We start from the raw sequence: 18,344 nt of genomic DNA, 5'->3' as shown, positions 1-18,344 counted from the left end.
ATCCAATAAGACAAGGGCTCCGTCGGATATCTCATATCCGAACCTCTACTCATCGCAATGCCTACCATATGTGTGTGACCCTCTAGGCCCAATATCGAGCTGGCCGTGAGTCATACCTGTCAGAACTCCTTCTAACTAAGTGAATTATTATCTCTGTAATAATTCACTCGACTCATCGACTACGTAAGTACTAGGCCACTACGCCGTAGTCCCCAGACGATACAGGGGAATCCAATCCATTGGACCTGTCTGTCCTCAGTTACCATGTACCTATAGTCCCTCATCCATCTAATATCCCAGAGACCGTATATCGAGCATGGTGCTGTCAGACCCATACGGTTTCTACTCGAGTCTCGCTCTAATCGGATTCTCCCGGAGAACTCTTTCTCTCTCAACCCGAATGACCCTGGCCAGGGATTTGTCTGAGCAAGAACACATGGGATATTCCTCTCATGATACCGAGAGTGGATGATCCTCTATCGACACTCAATAGCCCTCGTAAGGTCGACTACCACTCCCAATGACCAGCTGTACTAGATCTGGGAACAGCCAAACCTATAAGTCTGGTATCAAAGAGTGGAGCACTCATACAGGACATCCTTGGTGTCTCAAGTCTAAGAACCAGATACACCACTAGGACTACGGAATTGTTGTCTGACAATAAGGCATCATCAACCATCCAGCATTCCGTAAGCGGATCAATCAGTGAACTCATTCTCCAATGAGCACCTGTACTGTATCCCTAGTGTCCCTACACGAGCAGCTATGAGACCAGCTGCATCCATCATATGGATGGGTATACAGCACACCAGTCTATCCGGTTATCACGATGTGCCTCTCGAGTAACCTATGACCGGGATTATTTAGGATATGTGTTTAAAGGTGAATCGATCTCATTATCGTGATCTCATCACGATCCGATTCCCATTGCACAAATCCAAGGACATCACAATATATATGCATTTATGCAATAGTTATAAAGTGATATACGCCAAAATATAATAAGCAAAAAGATTCTGTATCAAGTCACACGTGTCATCACTCACGTGATTGGCTTGCTGGGCACTTATGACTAGCAGAAGCTAGTCCTATGTCACTCAAAACGTAGATTGGATCGTTAACTCATTAATTGATTTTATCATCAAAATCCAAGATTCAATAAGTCAAACTAAGAAAAAAAAAAGGAACAAAATTATCTAAATAAATCTAGTTGCTAAGCTAAGAAATATAAAACTAACATATATATATATATATATATATATATATATATATATATATATATATATATATATATATATATATATATATACAAATAAAAACCTCATAAATCAAATCACAACAGATTTGACATATCTCAACATATAAGGCCATTCTGCCACCTCAAATTGAGACCCAACATTATCCATTACTTTGATATTCCTAGAGTGGAGAGTGAAACGTAGTCCTCAAGTGTCATAAGGTACTCCTCTGCAATGAAATCTAAAACACTGAAAACAAGTTGATAACACACTGAAAGAAATTGAGACCTAACATTATCCATCACTTTGATATTCCTAGAGTGGAGAGTGAAATGTAGCCCTCGAGTGTCATAAGGTCCTCTGCAATGAGAATGATGCAGTAAAATCTAAAACTGTAGATGATGGACCGAGAAAACAAGTTGATAACACACTGAAAGAGCTATCACCAGAACAATGGTAAAGGTAGCCCCATGACAACCGTGCCAGGGTACCTTGGCATACAGACAAGTTTTGCAGAGTACAGACTATATGCAATGTGCTAGGTAATTATCACAGTAACATCAATCATGCTATATGACAATTCAATGTGCTATGGTATCTGCTATGAACCTTAGTTAACAAATGAAGTTAGAAGCAAGTAGATGATCAAAGTGAAGATAAAACAAACGAGTCATGTCAAACTACCATAAGATATTTTCAACGGCATCACCAGTAATAAAACATGAGAGAACGCAGTTGGTGTTAGAGCTAGCCCCAGGATATTTACCAAAGGATAATTTTGGCAACACAACAAAGACAATAAAGCGGAAAGAATAAAGCGACAAGAACAAACAAAACACCAGAACACCAGATATACGTGGTTCGGTCAATTGACTTTGACCTACATCCACGGAAGAAAGAGGAGCAAATTACTACTATAAAAGAGGGACACTTACAAATGCCTTAGGAAATGTTCCTAGGCCATAAAACACCTTCAGCTTCCTAAACAAGAAGACTTCAAACCATAAGCAGGTTTTCTTGTGATGCCTGCTGTACTTCTTGTGGTGTCTGTGGTACTTCTCGTGGTGTGTCTAACATCAAAGCTCAGGCCCTTATTTATAGTTCCAAGATGAGACAACAAGTCTGATTTTCCCGATGTGGGACTATGGGACTTGCCAAACTAACAAATCTCCACCTTGGCATGTCCCAACAAAACTTGCTCCACCTTCTTCACAAAAGCCCCAACGGGCAATCACCAACAATGAACACCAACCAAGTCCAAGCACTGCTTGAACTTGTAAACCGGAAGAGGCTTCGTAAACATATCAGCTGGATTGTCCTTCGTATGAATTTTCTGAACAAGGACTTTTCCTTCAGCAATCAACCACTTAGCGGAATTATCACAAGAAACTGCATCTGAATAGGAAGTAGGCTCACCAACTTCACTTGTTTCTTCTGCAACAGACAAAGCATATGCAACCAAATTTGCATACCTTTGTGGTGGTCGAATATCTCTTATATGACCCAAACGCATATGCCATAATTTGGTGATGTCAGAATCAGACAATGATGATGACGAAACTGCAACTGAACCTGTGACAGTAGTTCCCTGCAGAATATACAAGCTACCAGACCTACAAGCTTTCATAACAATAAGAGCACTTCTAGAAACTTTCATAACTCCACCTTCAGCTGTGTATTTACACCCAAGGGCCTCTAGGGTGCCTAAAGAGATGAGATTCTTTTTCAAATCAGGAACATGTCTAACATTAGTGAGCATCCTCACAATACCATCATGCATTTTAATTCGGATTGTTCCTCTACCAACAACATCACATGCAGCATTATTGCCCATCAAAACAATTCCACCATTACAAGATTCATATGTGGAAAACAAATCCCTATTGGGACACATGTGATAAGAACAACCTGAATCTAAAATCCATTCATTTTTAGACTTTGTCCTGTCATCAGTAGCAAAGAAAATATTTCCAAAATTCTCATCAGAAGCTACACTAGCTTCAGCGGACTCAGTAGTTTTCTCAACAATTTTTTCCTTTTGCTTTAATTTATTTTTCAATTTAAAGCAATCAGATTTAATGTGCCCCATTTTATGACAATATCTGCATTCCAAATTTCTATGTCTGGATTTAGATCTAGATTTAGATCTACTACTGTCAAATTCTCTTTTATCCATTTTATCCCTGACAACCAGACCCTCAGCCTGATTTCCTCTACTTTCCCCAGTGATATCTCTGTCTATCTGCTCCTTAGATTTTAGTGCAGATTTAATTTCCTGATACGAAACTGTTTCTTTTCCATAAATCAAAGTATCACGGAAATGCTTAAAAGATTGGGGAAGAGAACACAAGAGCAACAAAGCCTTATCCTCATCATCAATTTTTGCATCTATATTCTCCAAATCCATAACCAAAGAATCAAACTTATCAAGATGCGAGAGTATAGATGTACCTTCAACCATCCGAAGCATATACAGTCTCTGCTTCAAGTAGAGACGATTCTCCACTGTCCTCTTCATGTACAAGGCTTTAAGTTTGTCCCACATGCTCTTAGCCGTAGTCTCCGTAGCTACCTCCCGTAAAACCTCGTCAGAGAGGTTTAGAATGATGCTGGATCGGGCTTTCTTATCCATACCCGCAAGATCTTCCTTTGACGTACCATCTGGAATGTTCTCAGCACCCTGAAGTGCCAAATCAACTCCGTCTTGAACCAGAATGGCCTCCATCTTGAGTTGCCACATGCCGAAGTTGACATTTCTGTCGAATTTCTCGACAACAATCTTTGTTATTGTCATCGTTGCCAAAAGATCCCAGAACCAGGCTCTGATACCAGTTTGTTAGAGCTAGCCCCAGGATATTTACCAAAGGATAATTTTGGCAACACAACAAAGACAATAAAGCGGAAAGAATAAAGCGACAAGAACAAACAAAACACCAGAACACCAGATATACGTGGTTCGGTCAATTGACTTTGACCTACATCCACGGAAGAAAGAGGAGCAAATTACTACTATAAAAGAGGGACACTTACAAATGCCTTAGGAAATGTTCCTAGGCCATAAAACACCTTCAGCTTCCTAAACAAGAAGACTTCAAACCATAAGCAGGTTTTCTTGTGATGCCTGCTGTACTTCTTGTGGTGTCTGTGGTACTTCTCGTGGTGTGTCTAACATCAAAGCTCAGGCCCTTATTTATAGTTCCAAGATGAGACAACAAGTCTGATTTTCCCGATGTGGGACTATGGGACTTGCCAAACTAACAGTTGGGCCATGATATATGACATCCTTACCTGGTTACTGAGTCACCCACTAGAACAGTAAATTCCAGCAATAAATCATGACCAAACAGACATCAATACTTGTGCTCTTTAAAGAATGTTTGGAGAAGTACATTAATAAAGCAAACTACCAACAGAAGTATGTAACATATTCAGGAAACAGAAATACAAATTTGACGACAAAGTTCTTGACATAAATGCAGCTATGGACAACGAACAAAAGCAAACTGATAAAGAAACCAATGCATGAGATAAGAACCATGCTTCAAAAGCTCATTGCTTGCTCAAGAACAGAGAATCGCTAGGAAGATAAGAAGAGGAAGCAAAGTAGATCTTGAAACATGTTTTGGTCATCAAAGAAAACATTTCTTGTCATATAATGGCAGTTGCACTTTTTTTTTCAAAGGAAAAAAGATGATTATATTGATTTAAGAGTCAAATACAAAAGGCCAAGCCCTAGCATCAGCTGCTGGGAAGTGGCGTATAGTGTTAGAAGATCTAGGTAAGTGGGTAAACTTTTAACACTTTTGTCAATGAACGGAAAGATAGGCAGTTGCACATTTAACAAAATTTATACAACACTGTAGCACCTGTACAATCGAACACCACCTGGTGGCTGGGAAATCTGCAAGTTGATAGTGTTATGATCCTCTCAGAAGACAAAAAATCAACAGCAGCAAGCAAACAATGGTTTGCACAGTTTCCAAAACAACAGAAAGGCTGTCTTGATCAGCATTTGTCACTATCCCTGTTCATCTCACTAAGAAAAATAATGAAGAACTATCAGGTTGCCACATATAAGCAGAATATGATGGACCATCTATCAAAAAACAAGATGACTATTAAGCTGGGAACCTTCTAAGATGAAAAGGACATTTAAATGTCATCCTCTTGAAGCAGTTAGAGATGATGAATTCTGAATTTTATCAATTATTTTTAGGTAGAAATTCCATGATGGATTACTATCTAGTATAGCTTGTTGACCAAAGGGATGTCCTTGAACATAGAGTTGAACATCATCAGCCATTGTTAGCCCTTCCAAATAAGCACGTAGATCACCTCCTGGCCCTGCATAAGTTCAAAGAATGGAATATGCATAACCCGAGTACATATGATGGAGAGCTGAAAATAAGTCTGAAGACTCACCTAATGAATTGTCATTTTCGTCCGTGAATTTATATGGAAATGGAAAAATAGCAGTGTGTGGCTGCAGAACATAGAAACATGACAGTCATTATTAAATGAGTTACAAGATGCATGGAAGTTAAATAGTTCATCTTACAAGGCCAAATGTTAGAGAACAAGCAGGCAAACTTACAGGATTGCAAATGGCTTTGTAAGGAGAATCATCCACAAGCAATGTGTTTGATGGTGAGTACTCTCCCTTTTCCCACGGAAGATCATGTCCCTCATTGTTCCACAATTTCTTTAGTTCTTTAAGAACCAGTGGTTTATGCATGTTCTCTATTGTTGTATACCCAGTATCCGTGCATTTTGATTGGTCCTGAATACAGACACACATTAAAAAGAAAATGCTGTTGGAAAATTAATCTACTGGCCATATGAATCGAAAACTAATAGCAATCTTTGCACTAATGATTAGCATGCAAAAGCAAAAAGAAACTAATATGAAGCAAATAAATATTAAAATCAACTCACAAAATCGAATTAGGATCTCCATTCAGAAAATAACACAACCTCCAACTGTTAGCTATACTGTAAGCCAAGCCATCCAATAGACGAAAGAACAATCATTTAAGGGATCTACAACCTTTTGCATTGTGGTCCCAAAGAAGATTTTGGCTGAGGAAGAATCATGTCTCTAACTACAAAATTGGTGTTAATTAGTACCCTAAATTTTAGGCTTTCTGAAACAGAAAATAAAAAAACTGGAGGATACACTACTCTTCCAAAGGTTTAAAATTTCTGGATAGGTTCAAGATTATGATAGAATATATCCATCAAAGAACTTGCATTTGAAGAAGATCAAGAATCTAGCTACTTGTTGACTGAGAAATCATTTATGAGAACTAAGTTGTCAATGATGTTAAACAACAATAACTGGCAGTACCAAGGTTGCTTTGGGAGAAAGCAAATGCACTGCATGCTTTCATTCCTACTAGTGAAGGTTTTACCTTCCCTTTAAAACATGGCTGGGAGATCGATGGATTTTCTTTTCTTGGTTCAATTAAATTGCAATGAGTTGCTAATACTGCAGTTAGTGCAAGCGTAACTCTTGAAAATAAATGAAGTCAAGCAAGAAATTAGTGGGGTTAATTGAAAATACAACATAAAATCTAGAAGTTGATTTACTTTTGTTACACACTTTATACATCTCGCTGGTCAAAATTAATAAGAGTGCTCCCTTAATCGCTTTATTGCTGCAATACTCCATTGTTACAAAAATACTATATATATATATATATATATATATGTGGTAACTATCAGCCTTCTATGTTATTCACAAAAAAAGTATGTTCATGAAATTTTGATACTTTTTAAAGTGAAGGTTCTAGACTGATTGTATTCCATGGTAAGTGACCAATCAAATGCTAAAGCAAGCCTATGTATGGATGGCAGATTTTTCATATTTGCATTTATCTAAAAGTAACACAGATTCAACTAACTCGATTAACAAGAGGATTCATTGAAAGAGAAACAATTTTCATTATAGTTCAATTCATACCAAGTAAGAAGGTTCATCAACCAATGATGATTTTCAGTGCTGGATGAAAGACCAGAATGGTAGATTGTACTATGCAATGTTTTCCTTTCAAGAATTTCTCTATTGCTAGAAACAGGATTTTTAATGGATTGCCGTTAGAAGTTGTTTTTGAATAAATCATAGAGCTTAATATTTCCTCAAAGAGCTTGCACAAACACAATTATTCAAACTTTTCCAGGTCAGCAATAAGTCATATAAGTATATAAACTTTTTGGAAGACTGATAAATTTCATATGAGCTAGCTATTGAACTCCACTAAGTTAATGTATGATACCAAAACAAAGCAAGAGAGATACTTAAGCTACTTAACAAGTTAAAATGAATGTCTCCTTAATTGCAATATTAAGCTAATGAAAACCAAAAATGTCCTTGGAAATTCCCTTGGATGTGGAAAAATCAGGAAATAAAAGATAATGTAAATTACATGCTTTTCCATAAAAGGAAATGATTATTTCAAAAGCACAAATAAACTAAAGAAACAAAAATTATAACCGTCAATTTTGCAAGACATTTTGGAGTTCTCTTTTTGGCCTTCATCCTAGTGGCTAGGGGTAAATAGTAGTCAAAACTTGGAAGGTGTTGTAGAAACAACTCCAATAGGTCTAGAACACAAAATTCCCCTTCAAAGTTATTTTTTCACCCTTCGTTGTAGCTTTCCCACATCTTTTTCTCAAATGGAAACAGTTCTCCAACATCTTGCTAACCAAATTCAACTTTTAAGTCAAAATCTCTTTTTTCCTTTCAAACAATATTTGCACTTTAAGTTAAGTGAGTGTTTCATAATGGCAAAAGATGCCTAGAAGTTTTCTCCACCTAGAGTTACATTGTTCACCAATAGATTATAAGCTTCTTTCAACAGGAAGAGCGGCAGTCCTTAAGGTGAAGGTTTATTCCGAAAAAAAAAACATATCACAGAGATATGCCAATTTATTTTTTTCAATCATCTTAATTATCAAAAGCTATTATGACAAAGAGCTAAGATTAAAAAACTGCCGAAGATATTCATAAATACCAAAAAGATATTTCTTGTATTGTGTTATCAGATCCATTATGGCTCTGCAGCAATAAAGATTTGATACTCTATACCAACCGTGGCTATTAAGGACATTAGAGAAGCCAGATACTTGGGGATTAACCTTAGTGCTATCCATGTGGCAAAATATGCTAAAACATGCATAAAGTAACAATTTCTTTCTCTCAGTAACATGTTAATGGGATATCATAAGACACTAGAAATAAAGTTTTGAAGAGTTTCCAATTCCTTCTAAACACAACTTCAAAATTTTTTCCTCCCTAAAGTTCCTTGTTACAATTCATGGTTTTGGTTCAAAATCTCACTGTTTACAACACACCATTACTCAAATGGTCTTCTTTTTTGTTAGACTCTTGCCCCTTGGTCATGCTTTCCAAGCTTTTTTCAAGTTTATGAATACCAAATTGTGTGAAGAATTTGTCTACTCTGACCTCATTTTAGTTTGTAAAGTTAATAATTCTCTGTACTCACAGTTGATGAGTAGATTTTTGTGCACATGTTTCTTGTCATTCTGTACTATGTTTGTCTCTTTTTTTCCTACCAACAGTAATCACTCAAATTTTGCATGGCTTTTCCATTGTTCTCAACCTTACACCTTAACCCTCTAATTCATATCATACATCTTGAACATGTTATGCCTTATCACATGCACATAGTTTTTGGTAATTTATTATTGTTCAGCATAATGTTGGAAATCCATTTCGTGCTACAGAACAGCCCTGCTTCATCAGCATAACACCTCAATTTATCTTAGGAATATAATGTCATCAGTCTCATGCTTTGGTATTTAACATAATTAGTCATGGCCTCCAGCATTTTTCCACCTAATGATGGATTAAAAACCAATTATTTTGATTCTCAACTTCAAGATTTAGCATCCTGTTTTTTTCACTATGATTTACAAGTATGAATAATTTAGTTAATTATTAAACAAAGTCTTCTAGCTGAAAATTAAATCATAAGCAACTTTCCCCTTTTTTGTTTAATCACAGCCGTGACATTTCAGGGGAAAATTTGTGTCCAGAGTCCAGACAAAAAAGGAATGGAGATGCACCAATAACTGAGAGAATGTAACTGTTCATGCAAGCAATATCATCTAGCAATACACAAGGAGAAAAAAATTTTCTTTTACCAGCATATACCATGTGTTTAATATGCTAACAAGGTAGATGCTAACTAAAATGTTATAGCACATGCAGGGTCAACTGACACCAAGCCAAAGGCTATGAAATGGATACGTCAGCACTCAGCAGTCCATACGCATGTCATAAGCCTTTGTGACCGTATCATGCTTTCAACCAAGGTTTAAAATTTCGTAACATACCGGTGTATCGAGCTTTACTCGGTATACCAAGGTGTACATTGTACCGAGCGATATGCCAGGTGTACCGAGTGATACGCCTATATATATATATATATATATATATATATATATATATATATATATATATAAATATATATATATATATATATATATATATATATATATATATAATTTTAAAAAAGGAGTGCGTAAGCTCGACAACATTGCCTCCTCTTCTCCTCGTCACCTCATCTACGGCATTTAACGAATGCGGCAAAGACATTGAAGGCCATAGATGTCTTTGACCTTCGACGAAGAACGCGATGAAGGATGTCACAGAGTCGCAGACAAGGCGATGAAGGAGACCACCTCTTCCGTTGCTCTAGCCACCACCTCCCCTGATCCCCGCGCCTCCAGATCCTCCTCTTTATGACTCTCCTCACCATTACCTCTTGGATCGGGATTGTCAAGGGCGGGCTGCACCGGATCAAGATCAAGAAAGGGCGTGGAAACAAGTTCGCGCCAAGTTTCTCCCGATTCTCGCTCTTCTTCGAACGCCCTCTCCTTCTTCCTTCTTTGATGCTTCTCCATTAGCCTCGCGTAGCTAGGCCGCTATATCAAGCAGACCGCCCGGTAGCGAGCGATCTGCATACTGGTTCACGGGCGATACGATTCGAAATCGTAAACCTTACTTTCAACATCCAGTATAGAATTCTTGTAGGACGACACGTATGAATAACAACAATTGAGTTTTACAAAATAGCTTATGGTGGATCAGAATAGTACTTTAAGCTAATTTAACCCTTTTAACATATCGTTTTCTTACATGGGCTCCTAGTGGGGATGGATTATCGTATGAAATAAAAATAATTGAATGAAAGCTTTTTATAAGCAAAGCACATCCTTAAATAAATACTTCACCAATGTCTAGGACCAACCAAAATCATCGACACCGGTGACATACTCCAATTTTTTATCTTTTATTCTTATTACAAAAATTTCTGACCAACGTCCAAACCTCTCATTGTCAAAATTAATTTAATCATACACCAATACATCACATTATTTCTACTGGCCTCTGTGCTGCCAAATATGATCAGATGTTTCTTTCAGTGTAAACACAATCTTCCTGTTTGTTTGCAGCCCAAACTTTAAATGTTTTTCATGAAACGGACTTGCTACTTCACCAGTTAATGTTTAGATAGTATGACGTGAAACACATTTACTCTAGATAAACAAGGCCGCTACAAAGGAAAAAGATACACATGCATGATCAGATGTTTGAGGCATTTGGTATGAAGATATGGCTGAACACAATGTGGATGATACACAAATCTATCCTACCAGGGCAAGAGGACCCAAAAATTGAACAGGAATCTCTAGCAATAATCATAAAATGATTGAGAGTGCAACATAAAAATTAGATATTTCAAGAAAAAAGAACATGAGATCACTTACCCAACAAAATAACAGTTTATGTCTCAAATTTCCCATGAGAAAATCAACCACCACATCAACATTATATCTGAAGCGAGTAAAACAGAAATGATTTTTCATTAATGTCATGGAGTATAATTAAATGGCACCTCAACAGAGTTGCATCATATGATTAATAATAACAAAACAAAATTTGAAACCAAATCAAAAGATCTTAGAAGTCAAACCTTCTTCTTGAAGACCACACACCCACATGAAATCTCTCAAAACAAAACTTCAGAAAATCATCACAGAAGGGCCTTTTAAAAACTGATACAAAGTGCAAGAAACATCCACCAGCAGTTACAACTTGCAGCCATTGCCTAAAGCAAATTTATTAATAGTAATTAAATTCAAAAAGATATTTTACCTAATTTTCCTCCAACTCTCCTATGTGCTTTATGAGCATAATGATACTCCTGATTGATATCAGCAAGTAAACCATTCAAATCAAGAACGATTAGCTTCTTCCTAGAAGAACTCAACAATGTTTCCGTGTCAGACAAGGCTGCTAAATTTGAACTCTGATCCCGGTCCTTGGTCACATCAGAAGAGACATCTTTCACAACATGATTCACTGATGAAGGAGCATGTTCTTTCACATGAACAGCATATGAATCATTACACCTGTTTTTAAAGTCCAAAGAATTCTTTTCATGAACGGCTGATTGCCCACTCTCTGATCCATCTCCACTTCCTAGTTTAGATGCCTCCCTAGAGTGGATTAGTGATGAGGCATCCCTGAGAACTTTGTTTTCTAATTGGAACAATAGAGTAGCACATTCGTCCTTCTGACCAGCAGGAAGCAATTTTGGGCTTCCTTCTGCAGCAACATGCTGACCATCACCAGAGTTATCGAAACAACTCTCAGTCTTCTTTATTACTTCACTGGTGGATGTTGCTTTGGCCTTTATGTCACATTTCACCTCCATAATTCTCCTAACTTCATCTGATGAAGAGACCCTACTAAATTCATTAGCATCAACAGATGCAGCAACTGGCTGCAAGGTACAAGTTGATGTTACGTCTGAGCAGATATGTTGAATGTCATATGAAAAACCACTTAAACTTATTTCTTTTTTTCTGCTCTTTTCAAACTGGATAGAATAGGCTTCCAGCTGGTATGAGTTTGAAGATAACTCAGGTGATAAATTGGTTTCAATTGGTAAAGCTTGATTAGCAAGTTTATTAGAATCACTATCTTCCATATCAATCTTGCATGCCACATTGTTTTTGATGTCATCAAGAGACTCAGAGATTTCAGGTACAGTTGCAAGGTTGAGTGCTGATTCTGTATGTTGAAACATGTCCATTTTAGAGTCAGTAAAGGATTCAGTCCCAACATGAGTTTCTTTCTCCACTGATGATGCTTGATTGCTAGTAAGAGATGTTCCATCGCGACCCTTCAGGATTGAGACCATTTCAAAAATCCCAGACAAAGAAACAGCAGAATTAGTGTCTGACGAATTCTTCTTCCGTCTCCTTTGGTACACTATGCAATGCTTCAAGCTGGCGTCTTGCAATATGGAATTGGAACCATCCTCATGTACTACACTTGTTTGGGCAATATCATTATCTGCATTTTTGACAAATTCTTATAGTTAGTTACAAAATTTTGACTGCTATTAATGGATGCTTTAACAGTATTCTCGCTTGGTGCATGTACCAAATAAGAATTATTAACAAACACCCTAATTCCAGAAACTTGAGTATCTTGGTTAACTTTAATGACAAAAGAGCTATCTTCACCTTTCCTAACGGCTGCTTTGTTTTCATCCATATAGGTTAGTTTGACATCATGCAAACTTGAGTGACTTTTATTGCCACCAGTTAACCCAACTATGTTATCGACTATTAGGTAAGAACAATTATTACCAGGGGTTATGCTGTGCTTCAAGTCCATATCAATAAAGCCTGATGTTGCTATACTATCAGGAGAACAGTGAGTTAGTGTGTCAGGCAATGATGTAGAACTAACCTCTTTTAGTGAGACACTTAACTTCTCTTTCTGATCAGCAACAACATCAACAACAATAAGGCTATAAGTCTCAACTATTTGGGGTCAGCTACATAGATCTTTAAAAAATCAGTATGAAAGTTCACTTTAAAAAAAATCAACAAATCAACTATTTGTTGATTTTTTATGATCAGCACATATCACTTTAAAAAACTCATCTTTCTCAGCAATTGATGAAACTTGATTATCAGCAACAGACACTGTATGAAGGTTCTCATTCTCAAACTTCCTCTTTGAGGATCTCACAACAATTGTCACCTGTTCCTAGAGGTTTGTTATCGTTCCAGAGTTTGGTCAGATGGTGTGGCTTAGTATTTACTTTTCCCTTTTAAAATCCTATCAATCCTTTGAAAGTCCATTGTCCCTTCAATATTCATTGTGTGTTTCCTGTTCTCCATAACATTCTCATGTGGTACACCTCTCAAATCTTTCTGACATGTGCTCAGAATTTTTCTTTAGTCTACTTGAATGAGATCTATGACCTACAGTATAATAGACAAAGTTCTCGTTCTTCTCATTCTATGGTGATTACTGCTGTGGAATTTAAAGAAATACATGAGCAGACTGTGCAGGGCAAGAAATACGTACTGACACAGACTTGGATGGCGATATGAATTTTGATAGAGAAAACAATGGGAGTAAATAATAACAATAACTTGGGTTATGTCATGCTGAATCATATATATAGCTCCAGAATTTTGACCTACCACCATCGGACTCCTCAGAATATTTCTCAAAGAAGATCATGTCAACTCAAAAAGAAACATCACTTTTATCAACCAGAAGATTATTCTAACATAATGAAAAAATAAAAAAATAACCCTTCTGGAAGTCATGTTCAAGTTATATGATGATTTCAGACAATCAAGGTAGAGAGACAAATGCATTGGTTTTTCAGCTTGGACAGAATTGCAGAATGAAGCCCTAGCATACAATCAAAAACCACATTGATTTTTTTTTAAGAAACAGAAAATAAAAAATGAACCATTAAAATGGGCTTCAAGGATTTCAGTACAACAAGGACCAAGGACCTACTTAGTGTTTTATAAGCTAACAGTTCTTCAAATAGCTTATTCATGTGCACAATGAACAGCGTAAAAAAAACTCCAGCCAGTTTTTTTGATCATTATAAACATAAATCTGATAGATTTCTTGTGACACTTATCTATAATTCTTGTAATCTTGTAGCCTTCTCCTACTTGATGTCCTTAAAGGTCAATATTTTTCTATATAGTTTCATATTTAAAGGCCAGCTAACTAACTGCCGAGCTAGGGGGTTCCACATGGTAAGAAGTTCCTGGTATCCGTTGCCCTCCCAATGTTTGTGACATCCCACCATGAAAAAAAATTCAGATATCTATCTAGTTTGATACATCTGAAGACGCATAAGAGAAAGTTCAGCTTGCCCTCGATCCTCCTAAACTACATGCATGTTAATCAACTCAGCTACACAAAATTCTTCTCAAAAGTCGACAATGACCGACTCATCCCAACTACAAAACCTAGAGCAGAGAAAAAGAGCACCGACCCAACAAATTTACCAGATCCACAAAATCGTAAGAAACAAATATATCAAAAGGATTAATGCCACTCAATCCAGCTCTTTCCAACGAAGAAAAAGAAACAACTACTACAATAGCACTCTTGGGAAGGATTTTTTTCATTCAGAAATGAGAATTGTTGACCACAGGTTCATAAAGAGGATTAAACTGACAATTTCACACTTGGACATTGAGCTCGTCAGTGATCTTTTCCATGGACTACAAGACTACGACTAGAATACAAGTCACCAACGAGACAGCCCTTTTATCGGAAGCCCGAACGCAAGCAAGAGAACCAAGCTCCAAGTACCTAAATCAGCTGCGCGATTTCATGACAGAGTACCAAATAACTCGCAAAAAGAACAAGAAAAGATGAGCATGGAAGACCCAATTGCCAATCGAGATTGAGAATTCGACGACACGGAAACGTTCGACGAAAGGGGAGTCGTGCTCTCGCATCGCACCTGAGGCGAGGGTTTTCCGCTTCTTCCCCATTGCTTTCTCTTTCTTCCTCCTAATAAAAATCCCTCCTCTTTTTATCTTCCCCATTTTATTTCGGGATTTTGTTCGCGGATTCGCTCCTTCGCCAGCCTTAAATTGATCCTTCGCATTGTAGCTTAACGTGGTCTTCACGAAAAAGATACGACGCATAGGGGAAACTTTCGTATCTGTGCGCTGGGATGCGCCACCGTCGCATTGATTGCCTTTCCTTAGTTGCTTCTCTTCGACAATATCCGTTCGACTTCATCCCATAAGAGCCGTCAAAACACTGCTCCAGGTCTCATCACCGTTCTGAATCGACGGTTTCGATTTCGGAATCGATCATTTTAAATTTTTAAAATTAAAAATCAGAATCTAGTAAATATCGATTTTAAATTATAACCAAAATGAATTATTTTTGTTCGATTTGAACGGTGTTGAATCTTAGATTTTAATAATAAAATTATTTAATGAATTAATGATCTAATCTATGTGTTAAGATAAGTGAGGTAAGACTTGTTAGTTTGGCAAGTCCCATAGTCTCACATCGAGAAATTAGACTTGTTGTCTCGTCTTGGAACTATAAATAAGGGCCTGGGCTTTGAAGTCAGATGTATCACAGGCAGCACAAGAGGCACCACAAGAAAACCTGCTTACGGTTTGGGTTTTTCTTGTTTAGTAAGCTGAAGGTCAATTGACCGAACCACGTATATCTGGTGTTCTGGTGTTCTTGTCGCTTTTATTCTTTCCGCTTTATTGTCTTTGTTGTGTTGCCAAAATTATCCTTTGGTAAATTTCCTGGGGCTAGCTCTAACAAACTGGTATCAGAGCCTGGTTCTGGGATCTTTTGGCAACGATGACAATAACAAAGATTGTTGTCGAGAAATTCGACAGAAATGTCAACTTCGGCTTGTGGCAACTCAAGATGGAGGTCATTTTGGTTCAAGACGGAGTTGATTAGGTACTATAGGGAGCCGAGAGCATTCCAGATGATATGTCAAAAGAAGAGCTTGCGGGTATGGATAAGAAGGCCCGATCAAGCATCATTCTAAATCTCTCTAACGAGGTTTTACAGGAGGTAGCTACGGAGACTACGGCTAAGAGCATGTGGGACAAGCTTAAAGCCTTGTACATGAAGAGTGTTGAATCTCGTATTTTGATGATGAAACTACTTGATATATGTTTATGATTTAATCTGCGTTTTGAGTGACGCAGGATGCTTTGATCAGGATGAGACAATTAAAGCAAGAAAATCATGTTATGCCGGAGGAACATGTCAGAAGATTGGACGTCGGGCCAGTGGATCGGTCGACGTATCGACAGAAGGCTTCGGGCCGTGGACTCGGGCATCGGGCCAAGAAGAGCGGGTATTGTGCCAAGGATATCGGAGTTGCGGAGCCAACTAGCCGATTGGGCAATAGGACGCAGGAAAGGACGATGCGCCGAAGAATCGGACGAAGCGTCGAGGGACCAATGACATGCTGGACAACTTGGTTAATTGCTTAGGATTAATTGTCTCGATCGAAGTTTTTGTTTTGAGTGTGCAGGATTGACTACGATGAAAGTAAGACAAGCAGCAGAAGTTGCGCCGGAGTCAAGTTCATGATCATGTTGGGAGTTCGAGAGTTCGACGGAAGTTCGGACGGTCGTCGGAGATTCTGTGAGAACAGATCTGAGAAGTCCAGAAGCTTGCCAAGCGAAGCTCATCGGAACTCGCCAAGTGGATCATCGCAAAGTCCAGGAGTTTGCCGGAAGTCCGCAAGAGCATCACCGAGGGTTCATCGGATGATCGACGGAAGTTCGCCGGAAACTCGCCGGAAGAAGCGATTGACGCACCGAAGCAAAGCTACAGAAATTGTCTTAGATTTAATCATAGTTAGCACGTTGATTAAGTTGGAAAATGGGAGGTGATCCCATTGGCTTAATCTTGGGGCAATTGGGCCCCTGAAAGACTGAAATTGGGCCGAATGGAACTAACTATTCGGACCCTGATTGCACCAGGAGGTGCAACCGCCTAGGCCAGGAGGTGGCACCGCCTGGGCTAAGCCTCCCAACGAGACTGGGCGGTGCAACCTCCCCAGCCAGGAGGTGGCACCGCCTGAGCTCAGTCTTCGAGCAAGACTGGGCGGTGCAACCTCCCTGACAGAGAGGTGGCACCGCCTGAGCTCGGTCTTCGAGCTCTGGCAGAGAGGTGCAACCGCCTCAATCAAGAGGTGGCACCGCCTGGGCTCAGTCTTCGAGCTCTGCCAAGCGGTGCAACCTCTCCAGTCAAGAGGTGCAACCGCCTGATCCCGGAATTCTGGGATTTGATCGTTTTGAGCTCCAAATTTGAATTGGGTTGGGGCCTATAAATACCCCACCCATTCAGCACTGAAAAGATACAGAACACACACTCGAAATCTTGCTATCTTTCTGTGTTTCTTAGAGCTCAAAACTGCTAGTTCTCCTCTTTCTATTCTTCAAGTTTGAGTTGTAAAGAGAAGGAGAGAAAACTTCTGTAAGGGTTGTCTCCTAAGCCCGTCAAAAGGAGTGAATCTGTAAGAGGGTAGTTGGCCTTCGCCTATTGAAGGAAGGCTTCTAGTTGACGTCGGTGACCTCGTCGGTGGAGGAAGCCAAAAGTGGAGTAGGTCAAGACTGACCGAACCACTCTAAATCTCTGGTTTGCTTTCATTTTGAGCACTTTATCATTACTGCAAACCTCCTACATAGCTACTGCTCTCTGTGCTTTTACGAACAAGTTTCTAAGTTCTGTTCTTTTCAAATCTGCATTCAGACGTAAATCGGTGTTTTCATACGATCTCTACATTGCGGTTTACACTTACGTTTTGATTCTATTTATAACTGTAAACTGTCTTCTGCGCTTTTACGAACGAGTTTCTTTGCAGTTTACGTTTACGTCTTGATTCTATTTATAACTGCAAACTGATTTCTGCGAACAAGTTTCTTTGCAGTTTACGTTTACGTCTTGATTCTGCTTAGACGTAAAACTGTGTTTTAGACGTAAACTACTTTTAAACGTAAAACTACGTTTAGACGTAAAACTGCGTTTAGACGCAAACTGCGTTTAGATGTAAAACTATGTTTAGACGTAAAACTGCGTTTAGACGCAAACTGCGTTTAGACGTAAAACTATGTTTAGACATAAAACTGTGTTTAGACATAAAACTGCGTTTAGACGCAAACTGCACTGCGCTTAGACGCAATCTGATCTTAGACGTAAACTGTGCTTAGACGCAAACTGCGCTTAGACGCAAT

General features: G+C 38.4%; 1 protein-coding gene across 6 annotated transcripts; it reads right to left on the bottom strand.

Annotated features, from left to right (window-relative positions):
- Window positions 1–5,048: 5,048 nt before the first annotated feature.
- Window positions 5,049–15,324, bottom strand: LOC103998344 (probable GPI-anchored adhesin-like protein PGA55). 6 transcript variants are annotated; one of them, XM_018831237.2, is made up of 8 exons: window positions 15,074–15,324; window positions 11,422–12,627; window positions 11,240–11,321; window positions 11,034–11,100; window positions 5,833–6,018; window positions 5,661–5,721; window positions 5,370–5,582; window positions 5,049–5,274 (listed from the first exon to the last, which is right to left on the bottom strand). In XM_018831237.2, exons 1-7 carry the CDS (start codon window positions 15,258–15,260, stop codon window positions 5,398–5,400), a joined length of 1,974 nt encoding a protein of 657 aa, XP_018686782.2. In that variant the 5' UTR covers window positions 15,261–15,324; the 3' UTR covers window positions 5,049–5,274; window positions 5,370–5,397. The 6 variants fall into 6 exon arrangements, with proteins under 6 accessions (XP_018686782.2, XP_018686783.2, XP_018686784.2 ...); XM_018831238.2 differs by having other exon boundaries at window positions 5,049–5,582; window positions 14,783–15,324; XM_018831239.2 differs by having other exon boundaries at window positions 5,049–5,582; window positions 14,920–15,324.
- Between the last annotated feature and the right edge of the window lie 3,020 nt (window positions 15,325–18,344).

The sequence above is a fragment of the Musa acuminata genome, chromosome BXJ1-9 (genome assembly GCF_036884655.1).
Source record: "Musa acuminata AAA Group cultivar baxijiao chromosome BXJ1-9, Cavendish_Baxijiao_AAA, whole genome shotgun sequence".
NCBI classification, from domain to species: Eukaryota; Viridiplantae; Streptophyta; class Magnoliopsida; order Zingiberales; family Musaceae; genus Musa; species Musa acuminata.
Note: the sequence above shows the minus strand (reverse complement) of the source record. Positions and strands in the feature narration are given on the sequence as shown.

Excerpts from the sequence above, each read along its gene's own strand:
- LOC103998344 (XM_009419793.3), bottom strand. The coding sequence starts at position 15,260 with ATGCGTCGTATCTTTTTCGTGAAGACCACGTTAAGCTACAATGCGAAG. Across the intron at positions 5,722-5,832 it reads ACAAAGCCATTTGCAATCCT|CCACACACTGCTATTTTTCC; the intron begins GTAAGTTTGCCT and ends TATGTTCTGCAG. Across the intron at positions 5,583-5,660 it reads CGAAAATGACAATTCATTAG|GGCCAGGAGGTGATCTACGT; the intron begins GTGAGTCTTCAG and ends GAACTTATGCAG.